Consider the following 12820-nt stretch of genomic DNA (forward strand, 5'->3'; position numbering starts at 1 on the left):
TGAGAACTACAAGCTGTCAGCCACAATGACTCATCAGTCTATCAATTTGTAGTTTTTAATTTTTAGTTTTAATTGGGAAAGCTGGTGAATGGTGATCCCCCATCACTGTCACAGAGAGGGGGAATTGGGGGGAGAGGGTGCCAATACTGGAATATGCAACATGTTCCACCCTAAAAATGGGTTGAGCATGTAACATGTTCCAAAAGGTGAATTTATCTTTTAGCAGACCAAGCTGTCCAAAGTAGCTGTTAGAGGGTTGAGACAAACCATTTAACACTGACAGAGGTGTTTACAATGGTCAGATTTATTCATTTATGTAAAACCTTTATCCCAAAAAGGATGAAAAAAACCTGTTGCTGCAACTTCTTAAAAAGGGTTAGCTGAAGTTCAGCTTCAAAATGTTAAGTCCATCTAAATCTGTTCGCCTAACAATATCCTCTTCCAAGATGCTGTTGTTCAATGGTGTCTCTGTTGCTCCTCCATATGGAGTGGAGACAGCCTAAGACAGGAAGTGTGTTAGTGGTTGGATCAAAAGTTGAAAACAGAGGAAAAGCCCAAAAAACCCTCAAAAAACCTAATGCAGATATCACTTTCATATTTAAAGCAGAACTAAAGTTCCACTGTACCTCTGTGAGCAGTCAGGCTTTTTATTGCAGAAGGAACATACAAGACATACATGGGGTTATTTACTAAAGCTGGAAAGTGCAAAATCAGGCTCACTTCTGCATGGAAACCAATCCGCATCTATCCTCAGCTTGTTCAATTAAGCTATGTAAATGAAGCCCACAATGTCCTTTCTGCAATAAACTGTACCTATCTGTCAAACTGCAGTGATCCCTGTAAAGTAAGCCTAGTTGAGCATGCACAGCTCAGCTTGCAGCAGCCAGCCAAGGATAACTTGCTCCTGTGCATGCTAAGGAGTGACTTCTACCCGCGTAGGTCAATGAAGAGGCCTGAAAACCAGCACACAGGAGAAGATGGGGAACTGTTGGAAATGTGAGTATCTCTGCCTTTATCTCTGTTGTGAGGATTGGTTAACTGGAAAATTTCACAATATAACCAAAGACAAAACTACATTTAGTTTAGGATAGAGTGGAGAGAGATAAGAACACCTATCAAATTTTGGTTGCTGTTTGTGCCCCCGTTAGGAAGATTTACTCTATTTGTACTGTGTATCGTTATTACTTAAAGTTAAAGCGATTCTAAAAGGTTCATTTTTTTTTTGGAAAATAACAAATATGTCCAGGAGTGTGGAAATTTTTTAAAAAATTACTTGCCCAGGGACTAAATCGGTGTCCCAATCTACTTGTCCCTCATGACAATCTACTCGTCCTGATAAAAAAAAAAACATACCGTATTTTTCACTCCATAAGACGCACCTGACCATAAGACACACCTAGGTTTTAGAGGCGGAAAACTAGAAAAAAAATATTCTGAACCAATGGACTGCAGACATAGTACAGGAAATGACCGGAGACTGCAGACATAGTACAGTAGTACAGGAGATGACCAGAGACTGCGGACATACTACAGGAGATGACCAGAGACTGCGGACACAGTACAGGAGATGACCAGAGACTGCGGACACAGTACAGAAGATGACCAGAGACTGCGGACACAGTACAGAAGATGACCAGAGACTGCGGACACAGTACAGAAGATGACCAGAGACTGCGGACACAGTACAGGAGATGACCAGAGACTGCGGACACAGTACAGGAGATGACCAGAAACTGCGGACACAGTACAGAAGATGACCAGAAACTGCGGACACAGTACAGGAGATGACCAGAGACTGCGGACACAGTACAGGGGATGACCACAGACTGCGGACATAGTACAGAAGACCAGAGACTGCGGACATAGTACAGGGGATGACCAGAGACTGCGGACACAGTACAGGAGATGACCAGAAACTGCGGACACAGTACAGGGGATGACCACAGACTGCGGACATACTACATCATATACAGTCCCAACAGGGACCCTCCACCCAGAATATCAAATGATCTGACACCATACATCAAGGAAAATAACTACAACTCCCAGTATCTGTCATTTTAAACTTACAGAAGGCAGGCTATAGAAGGCAGGGGGCGCACTGAGCTCCGAGGACAGGCCACACCAGCAGATAGGACCAGACTGCAGAGCAGGGAGCGCACTATGGACACATGCCAGGAGCAGGGAGGAGCTGTAAGGACAGGCCACACCTGCAGACCGGACCGGACTGCAGAGCAGGGAGCGCACTACATAGACATGCCATGAGCGGGGAGGAGCTCTGAGGACAGGCCACGCCTGCAGGGCGGACTGGACTGCAAAGCAAGCTGACTGGGTTCGGCGAGGGGACTGCCTGCTATGGAGAGCTGCGGGGACAGCCCGCTGAGAGAGGGGATAAGGTAGGGTGAACTTTGGTGACAGCCTGCAGTGGGAGGGGACAGGCTGCTGTGGGATGGGACAGCCGCTGGCCCTAACACGGCGGCGGTGACAGGTGGAGGACTGGTCAGTATTTGCTCCATAAGACGCACAGACATTTTTCCCCATATTTTTTGGGGAAAAAAGTGCGTCTTATGGAGCGAAAAATACAGTACATTTTAACCAAAACCATATTTAAATCTGCTTTAACTGCTTAAGTACTACCCTATAGCAGATATACTGCTACAGGGAGGCACCCGTGCGCAGAATCACGTATATATACGTGATTCTGCATTTCTGGGTATTTTGCATCGTGGCCACGGATGTCAATCACCGGGTCCCGGCCGGTAATTACCGAGTATCTCCGACAGGGAGGAGGATTGTTTTGTTTACAATCTTCCTACCTGTCAGCTCGAGCACACTGCTCAGGATGGCTGCGCACAGTACAGCCATCCCAATCAGTGTGCTTACAGTGAAGAACACACCTCCTGCCCTCTAGTAAAACACTCCCAACACACAGTTAACCCTTTGATCGACCCTCACATTAACCCCTTCCTGCCCAGTGCCATTAGTACAATGTCATTGCTTTTTTTTTTTTTTTTAGCACTGATCACTGTATTGGTGTCACTGGGGTGTCAGTGACACCAAGTCAGTCCCCCCCCCAGTGTCAGAATGTCCGCCGCAGTCCCACTAAAAGTCACTGATCACCACCATTACTAGTAGAACAAAAAAAAATTCCCATTATCTATACCGCCATTTGTAAATGTTATAACTTTCATGTAAACCAATTAATTTACACGTATTAGGATTGTTTTTAGCAAAGACATGTTGCAGAATACATTTTGGCCTAAATTTATGATGAAATTAGATTTTTTTACTGGGCATGTTTAATAGCAAAATTCAAAAAATATATTTTTTTTTCTCAAAATTGTCAGTCTCTTTTTGCTTATATCGCAAAAGATAAAAAAAAGCACAGGCGATCAAATACCACTGAAAAAAAGCTCAATTTGAAAAAAAGGACATAAAATTTCATTTCGGTGCAGCGTTGCACGACTGCGCATTTTTCAGTTAAAGTAATGCAGCGCCGTAACACAAAAAATGGCCTGGTCATGAAGAGGGGTAAATTCTCAGGAGGGCCAGTGGTTAAGTAATGTCTGGGGCTTTTAAAAACAAAAAGGGGCTTTATGGCGACTTAAACGTTTAATATTTTTCACATTGCGCTGTTCATCTCCTCCTCCCCTCTCTGCCAGTCTCCAGCACCGCACCAAGGGACTAGCAGGGAGGAGAGAGACCTTGCAGTGTAATGAGCACCGATTGGATGCTTGTCAGGAAAGGGGAGTGTCGGGCTTATCCTTTATCCCCTTTTGCTGCCAGAGCTGTTTTTGCGTTTTTTGCACATGTTTAAAAAATCATTTAAGGCCTGAAGATTACACAAAACTCCCAACATTATATATTTTTCTGAAATCAGAGATCCTAGAGAATAAAATAACAATAGTTTAAATTTTTTATGTCACACAATATTATCACAAAGGTTTCAGTAAAAAATACACTTAAGTTAATTTTAGGGCACAAAAATCAATAAATTATCCAATTTTTTATAAAATATAAAAGATGAGATTGCATCAAGTAAACAGATATCCAACATGTCAAACCTTAAATTTGCGTGCACTCGTGAAATGGCAACAAACTTTAGTACCCTATATTTTCTATAGGTGGCACTTTTAAAGCCCCTTATCGGTCATCAGTTTAGCTTTACGAAGGTCTGGTGCTAGAATTATTGCTCTAATTCTGGCGTGTGCGGATATATGTAACGTGTATCACAATCAATGTTTTCATGTGTCTCTTTTTTGAGACATCCAGGGTCTAAAAGACCCTGGATATCTCCCCTGAATGTAATGCAGTGCACATCGCATTACATTCTTTCCTGGCCTCAATGACCAGGAATATGTCAGAGACCCGGAAGTGACGTCATATCATTTCCGGGTCAGGACAAGAAGGGGAGGGGAGTGGATGTGTCTGCTCTCCTCCCTCCCCTATACCACATCCCCCTGGCACCCACTGAACCAGTCCCGGGCCTGCAGATGGGCAAGCAGAGCCCGGGACACATAGCAGACAGAGGGGAAGAGGCTGGCACTGTGGCTGTGTGAAAGAAATTGGACAGCAGTGCTGCCGCCCGAATGCTTCCACCTGACAGGTGAGCCTTGCTGCTTGCCTGCAGCAGGGCTAAAGGCAAAAAAACAAAAAAAAACAAAAACAAAAAAAAAACTACCTGCTCGGCACCCGAAGCTGCATGTCCCGGGCATCGGGCAATATGAATTGCACATCCCTGATGTCTATACTTACTTGCTGTGTGCAGTGGTTTTGCACACAGCAGCCCAGATCCTCCTCTTCTCGGGTCCCCCCGTAGGCTCTCCTGGCCCTTCCCTCCTGTTGGGTGCCCCTACAGCAAGCAGCTTGCTATGGGGGCACCCGCTGTTCCATGTGTCCACGGCGTGGCTTGATCCCGCCTCCTTTCTTCATTGGCTGACTGGCTGTAATTGACAGCAGCGGGAGTCAATGGCTCTCACTTGCTGTCTCAGCCAATGAGGAGACAGAGACCCAGGACAGCTGAGGCTGTCACTCACATCACTGGATCGTGAATGGGGCTCAGGTAAGTATTGAGGGGGCTGGGGGCACTGCTGCACACAGTTTTTACCTTCATGCATAGAATGCCTTTCAGCCTTTACAACCACTTTAAAAGGATATGTTCATCTTTTTGACAAAATTAATAAATGCATTTTTTTGCAGGTAAAAAAAAAATAAAAAAAAAATGTGCATTTATTATTTTTGTCCAAAAAGGTGCCTGTAACACATTGCACCAGCGATCAGTAGTTCGCTGATGCCATGCAGGTCTCCTGCAGACCTGTCAGAACATCTACAAGCCGTACAGGATGTATGGTCAAGCAGATATTCTGACAGGAAGCTTGAATGAACTACCATGGCGTTCCACTTGTAGGCACTCTTTCACAGAATTCTGTGAATGAGTGACATGGCCATGTGGGTGGAGCCCCACGCAGCCATGCCATTTTCAAGACTTCTCCCCATACTATCTGTCAAAGGGAGGGGCGGCGGCAGCGAGTGCTGCTTCGGCTATGGGAACAGGTTACATGTTCCCCCCTAAGAACGGGTGGAACATGTAACATGTTCCCAAAGGTGAACTTATCCTTTAATGTAAAAGAAAATCACACATTTTTGGTTGTCCTCAGAACATAATAGATGGTAAATCAACCAACAGGGACACTTGTTCTGGTGACAAATAGGGGTTTCCTCACTTTGGAGGAATTTCCTATCACTTCCTGTATTCCTCTTTCTCTATGCTGAGGACATGAGCAAGGCTCGAATAAACAGTAATAAAAATAAACAAATAAAAATTAAATCTCCATTTTATCTTTCAATCAGCCTTAATGGTTAAGCATAGGGGTCTAGGGTTTGGTTCTCACCAAGGGCATTATTTGAATGGAGTTTGGATGTTCTTCCAGTATTCAGGCACCACAGCGTTTAGGAAGAAGATCTCTGGCTAGATGGCTTAAAAGCAGGTGCAATGTAGTTAGAATTGCAATGTTTGGCTCCTTGGAAAAACCAGGAGTCAATAGTAGTAATGTTTTTGCATTAAATATTCATTGCTATGTGATCTGCATAGTGCCCATTCCCTAGCTCTGAGAAGGGTATAAACAGTAAGAACATTTGGCATACATAAGTTTATTTACTGTTATTGTAATGCGAAGTACAGAGAACATTAATGCTGCCAGCCAGATGCAACACATTATTATGAAGCACAGAATACAAGTGGAAAGGCAGGTTTACCAACATGTTCAATATTGCTGTATGTAAAGCGATTACCAGATATATCATGTACAAAGGTGAGAGGGGAGGCAGCAAGTCATAAATTAGAGGTATGTTTTTTTGCCAATTTACTATTGCTACCACACACATATTAGTAAAATGATACATTTACCAACTATATAATGAAGAATCTAACATGCTAATTTTCTCTCGTTTTTTTTTTTCATTTCAAAACAATTACTAGTACAAGGCATCTTTTCTATAAATACGAGACACATAAATAGGAAAAAGGTGCACACAATTCACCGCAAGGATATCCCTGGGGAGATTCTAATGTGCTACAGCTAAACACTGCATAAAAAATACAGGACCCCACATATTGATCTAATATCAACGGTGTTCATCGTACTCAAAGTACTTGTAGAACAGCCTTTCTCAACGCAGAGGAACCCTTGACATAACTTTCCGGTCTCAGGGAACCCCTGCTAAAATGACTGACTATCTACAATTCATGAAACATGCTCCTCACGCTTGTGGTCATTGGGAAGAATTACTCCCTTACAGATTGCTAAAAAGATCAATGGTGTCAGTGGGAACAAAAAAAATCCTCATTGCTCAAGGAACCCCTGGCAACCTCTGGAGGAACCCTAGGGTTCCACGGAACCCTGGTTGAGAAACCCTGTTCTAGAATTTTAAATAATTTTGTTGAGACATATAGTGTTTTCTTTTGGTGGTGTTTAATATTTACTGGGGCTTTTATTCTTTATTATATCCTTGCACCTCAAGGAAGATTCCTGCTTCATCAAACTATATATTGCTATACAAGATTTGCACAATTAGACCAGGAATCCCTGAGGGTGGTTTTACAGGAGGGACACTTTTTTGAAGGTGAAGGAGGCATGGCTTTTGCCTGTCAAAAACACAAGCAACAGACTACAAGACCGTGAACACGGGGAAAAAAAAAATAAAAATCAGTCCAGACCCCCCCCCCCCCCCCCGTACAGCCCCACAGACAAAGCATCTGCCACCCACTCGCACTTCTAACAGAAGTACACCTTGAGAGTGCAGGGCAGCTCCTGTCCTGCCGGACGTCCCACCTCCCCCGGATGTGACGTCACCCGCTGTCCTGGTCCCAGAGATATGAAAACCCTGCACCAGTCTCCAGGGCCCCGCATCCCCGATCAGAAGCTGTAGACCCCCAGCCGGCCAATACCCAAGCTGGGCAGGAAAAGGGGAAGAGAACTCCGGAACCCCCACCCAACCCATCAGAGGGGTGCTGGAACAGTCCCATCTAACAAATGAAAGCAAAAAAAAAAAAGGTATGCAACGAAATCTCCTGCACGTGGGGAGAGCACAGCACCACCCATGGTTCCCACCATGGCGGAGGAAACACTACAACTGAGGCCACGGTGAAAGTGTCCTGCCTTTTAAAGATTGAGATCACAGTGTTTCCTGGGAAAATGGGTGGAGCAACTTTCTCTCCAGGTTGTGTCCTAAAGACTTAAGATCAGTTCACACCAGAATGCGGATCAGGATCCCTGTGTTCCATGATAGTTTCCAGCACAGTGTTCAGAATGCACTGCAGTTATGTTGTGCAGCAAGTGCCAGTGTTAACTTAGCCATACCCCAAACACAGGTCGCAAACACAGTGTTTCCCTGCACCAGATTGCATGGTACAGTAGCCTCTGCATTTTGTAAAATAGTGCATGCACTATTTTTGGTGCGGTTCAGCGTGATTTCAGCTAATTCAACTCACACAGCACACAGATTGCATATGAATCACATAGTAATGCACAATGCTTTCCTGAGCAATTCATGCTGTGAACTGGCCCTAAAACATTGAAGAAGAAAAGAAAAAAGACCCACTCAATTTCTCTTATTCTTTAGAAACATAGAAAATGAAAATGTCAGGGCAGTTTAAAAAAAAAAAAAAAACTGCCAGCTTTTGGAAAGTAGAAATCGACAAGGTGATCTGCTTTTTTGGTATAATTTTTTGGAAAAGAAGAAACAAGCCAGTATTAAAGGGATTAAAACGTGGCACCAGATGATGGTGCATTAGATACATTAAATGCACAGGAAATATACAGAGGGATCAGGAAGTGAAGGGGTTAATGTACGGGTCACATACAGTGGAGGGATAGAGATGAATAGGGTTAATGTACATATGTGCAGGATAAAACAGGTGAGGTGTTAATATACAGGTCAGATCAAAGACAGGATGGAGCTGACACAGAGGGAAATGACAATGGGGGGGGGGGGGGGGGGGCTGTATTGATATTATGTGATGCTTGATCACAGCAATCACATGGCACAGAGTCAAACCCACTGAATCTGTACCTTTTTGTCCATGATCCGTTGCATCCAATCACTGGACTGTATGCAAGCAGGGGCTCACAGATGTTCAGCTCCTGCAAGATATACCAGTACATCATCCCAGTACAATAGCGGAGCAACCAGCCATACATGTTTAGTGGCCAGTTCGTACGAAGCTAAACAATTACACTGTTCAACAGGTAAAAAGTTTTGGGCATAAAATTAGCTAATCTTACATAATTTTGGGGTGCTGAAAACGAAAATGACCCTAAAAAATGTTGATTGGCTCTAGTTTCCATGATATATTCACCCATCTAATGACGTAAGCCATTCAAAATTATGATGCAACTTCAGCTGCATATTGCGCCATTCATACTGGTGACCAATAGAAAATTGCATGTATACTGAGATGATGCAATATTAGCCTTTAATTGCATCACTTCACTGCATAAAAGCTGCAGTATCTGTAGCTGATTGTAGTTCGACAGCTTCTTTACATTTCGTTTTATGCTTATATAGGCTACTCAGTAATGCCTCGAACTTGTGTGAATAAAGCAGATAATTTCTGCTATATCTGCGGTGAAATAACTTTTATCTCACAAAAAAGGAGGATAACAGGAATGATTAAGAAAACCTACAACTTGTATTTTGGCTGGGCACCACATATATGCTGCAATTCTTGTGGGACGGCACTGGAGCAATGGTTGAATGGAAAAAAGGCATCTATGCCTTTCGCTGTGCCAATGATTTGGAGAGAGCCAACAGATCATGTTAGTAATTGTTACTTTTGTATGGTGCCTCCAATTGTAAAAGGGCTAAATAAGAAGAAAAATTTATCTGTGCACTATCCAAATATTCCATCGGCAATACGGCCAGTTCCTCATGGAGAGGGGCTACCAATTCCTAAAGCACCAGAATCCTTCGTGGTTGAGTCAAGTGAGGAAGAACCTGAAGCGTGTAGTCACGTGCAGTTGTAAGAGATAGCCCTTTCCTCGAATACAAGAGAAAAGCCAAGAGAAGCAAAACCGACACAAACTGAAGACAAAACTAGTGAGAATCCTAAGTATTAAAATGATTCAACTTAGCTTATGGCTATAATTTTTCTTGGTAATCCTATGCAATATATTATGCCATTTAGGCTTTGTTATGTAGTCAATATCACTTGCTTTATATTTGTGGAAAGACATCTATCTATATAATTATTGTGCATTATGTAGTCATTACGCCTATAGTAGAAAACTTTCCGTTTACAGAAAAACTAGAGCCAATTGACAAATTTCATTGTTATATTTGAACTCAGAATGTGAAATTCATTAAGAAATGGATCCTTTTGTTTCCAAAACTGGCAAAAAATAAAAATTTGTTGAACAGTGTTATCAGCATGAGCTACAAGAATGCTCGCAAAGCCATTCAAATCTATCAAAGTATGGCTCCATTACTCCTGCGTCCTGTAAAAGACATCTTTGCACTAAAATCAATACGTAAATTTCATTTTGAGAGGTCTCCTTAAATTAAGAAGACTCTTAACCCAAACACATTAGTACAAATCATTCATCTTGGTACTGTAATTTTTCCTTTATTTTACCTTCCTGTAATCCAGTGAACAACAGATATTAGTATTGTAAAGAGTGAGTCAGTAGTATGGGCCAACCTGAGCTCTATTACCTTGTATAGTAGTGCCAGTCAAAACACTATGAATATACTTACAGGAGGAGAGAATACAAGGATGACATCATCATTGTGTTGTTGTTTCTTTACTATCCATTCACCAAACCAGGGAAGGTCCTTGACCAAGCTGTACTGCATAACTGCATTGAAGCCAAGAGCCTGAATATGTGAGCTAGCAGGAGTATATGTATTGCAAGAGTGGCAGAACAGATTAAAAAATAAATTTGGAGGTAAACATGTAGAGCTTGTCACACTCACCCGGAAAAAGCCTACCCCACCTACAGTGGCATTCTGGAAACAGCTGGTTAACCTTAGCCTCCCAATGTACAAAGATACCTATTATAATAGGGGTTGTCCCAAAACGTTCAATAAAGTATAATCGAAATGGCTTGATGATGATTCTACTGCATTGACGTCTGATACCTCCTGAGTCTCCGATACTGCTTTTGATACTTACGAATTGGTAACAAGGTGGGGATGGCTGGGGTCGGGGGACCCAGCTGGGTACTATACATATCTCCTTGTGCTCATGTTTTAGTCAAGATGCGAGCCAAACACACTAGATATTGTATTTGCTTTCAGTTTTTGTTTCTCTATTTGACTGTAACATGCCGTGTTGGGCCCCTGCATGGACACTTTTTGTATTGTTCAAAAAACTTAATAAAACAGAACTTTAAAGAATAAAAAAATTAATAAATAAAAACATGTAGAGCTCACCAGGCCATATGCTGTGCTCCGCTCATGTTCCTGGGTGATATCAGCCACATAAGCGAAGATCACAGAGAATGTGACAGCAAAGACACCCGACATAGAAATCACTGCAAAATACCACCTGTAGGAAATCCCAAAAGCATCAGAGAGTTGTATACAGAAAATTAAGATAACAAGTTAATCCATAATCCCACATTCATAACTAATATTGATAGCAAGAAAGACATGAACATTCTGCATTAATATAATAGACAAACATACTTTCTCTATATAAGTTGTATATAGAAATACAAATTCACAAAGAATAAAAAATATATATATATATATATATATATATATCAAAACGTTACATAGAGAAATGAAAAGAGGGAAATGCAGTCTCATTTATCACTGTGGCTAAAAGAAATGTAAATTGCTGTACATTTGAGAAACGATAAAACATTGTTGCTAGCTACCTACGACTTCATTACATACCACGGGCTGATCTTGAGCAGAGGTATAGGCGCACAGGTGAAGAAAACAGTGAGGAGAAGGAATGACTTTCTGCCCCACACATCTGACAATGCTCCAATGAGGGGGGCACTAAGGAAGGAGAGAAGTCCCTGAAGAATTGAGGCAGAATTAGGGTGGCATAGATACACACAAGAAACTAAAGCTGTAATGTGTAGCTGTTTTATGTGCATAGGCACACATTGCCATGTCATTACCTTAACTCCATGGATTAAACCATTCATTAAAAATGTGTGTTGTGGGAAGGTCTGGTGCAGTACCTGTAAGAAAAACACCAGATTACCTTCTCCTGAAAAGTATGTAGTATTTACAGCAGATCTGGGTGGTGAGCTTACTTACCGTTAACATGGGAGTTGTCAGCAGACCCCAGGCAAAGAACTCTAGGAATATAACCACCACCGCATGGTAGACACTGGGCTCACCAACTCCCTGCCGCTGGGTAAAGATAAAAGAGAAGTCAATTTGTATTACCTATAAGAAGGTCAAATAGCTCTAACAAGTTCTTGCTGTGTAAAGGAATTATTATTTATTTGCCATATGTAATAGTGATCTGGGAGTTGATAATTCCAAAATTGGTGTCAGGTATTTAAAATGAAAGAAGACACACACGTAGCTAGCAATTCGGTTTATATCTAATGTCATTGTTCCAGCCTCCTATATTATATTGCCAACATAAACCAAATTACAATTTTGCACCATTATAACATAACCAGTATAAAGAAAATGACAAGTCATATATAAAAAATGACGTGTGTTTTCAAGCAAAGTTGTCAAAATGTCAGCAGGCAAAGATTGTCTGAACTCCCCTTCTTAAAGCGGAGCTTCACTCTTCACTCTACATGAACTATTTGTAATCCTTATGTTGCTAGCATCTTTATAATAGATAGGAAAGTATGTCATATTTACTTGTTTTAAACTTTTTTTTTTTTACATTTATTTAGTTGTTTCCTGGCTTCTAACTTAAGCCATAATATAGTCATACATCCCAGGAGTCTACAGGAGGGGAGGAGGGGATTTTGCAGCTAAGCACACCCTCCTATCTGCATGCTTGAGCTAAGGGCAGATGAATTCAAGGAGGTAACTACTACATGAATCATCTGCCCTTACTCAAGATGACCATGGCCAGATATACTGGGGGGGGGGGGGGTTCAAAGCAATTTCTCAGCATGGAAACATGGATGGGGGAGTTTACATTGAATATTAAAAATGAAATAAATACGTTCTTGGTGTGTGGCGTTCAGATACAGTGTAGTTTAGCTTTAATAAAGCTGGCCATAAGTGTGAAGATATAAGGACAACCACAATCTTTGGCATGAGAGTTAGCAATATGATCATTAAGCCCCTAGAAAACAAGGAGGTAACATTGTATATAGTTCTACTGAAG

At 42.0% G+C, this 12820-nt stretch overlaps 1 protein-coding gene across 1 annotated transcript in view; it reads right to left on the minus strand.

Annotated features, from left to right (window-relative positions):
- The window catches only part of LOC149441346 (solute carrier family 71 member 1-like), a 61727-nt gene that overhangs the window by 23859 nt on the left and 25048 nt on the right, over positions 1–12820 (minus strand). The window contains exons 2-5 of the mRNA XM_089657463.1: positions 11776–11871; positions 11634–11696; positions 11401–11528; positions 10933–11047 (exon numbers count right to left, since the gene is read on the minus strand). Coding sequence (XP_089513589.1) covers positions 10933–11047; positions 11401–11528; positions 11634–11696; positions 11776–11871 — 402 coding nt within the window. The remainder of the gene's footprint in view (positions 1–10932; positions 11048–11400; positions 11529–11633; positions 11697–11775; positions 11872–12820) is intronic.

This window comes from Staurois parvus, unplaced genomic scaffold, assembly GCF_062004578.1.
Source record: "Staurois parvus isolate SC_StPar_1 unplaced genomic scaffold, SC_StPar_1.0 ptg001003l, whole genome shotgun sequence".
In the NCBI taxonomy this organism is placed as follows: Eukaryota; Metazoa; Chordata; class Amphibia; order Anura; family Ranidae; genus Staurois; species Staurois parvus.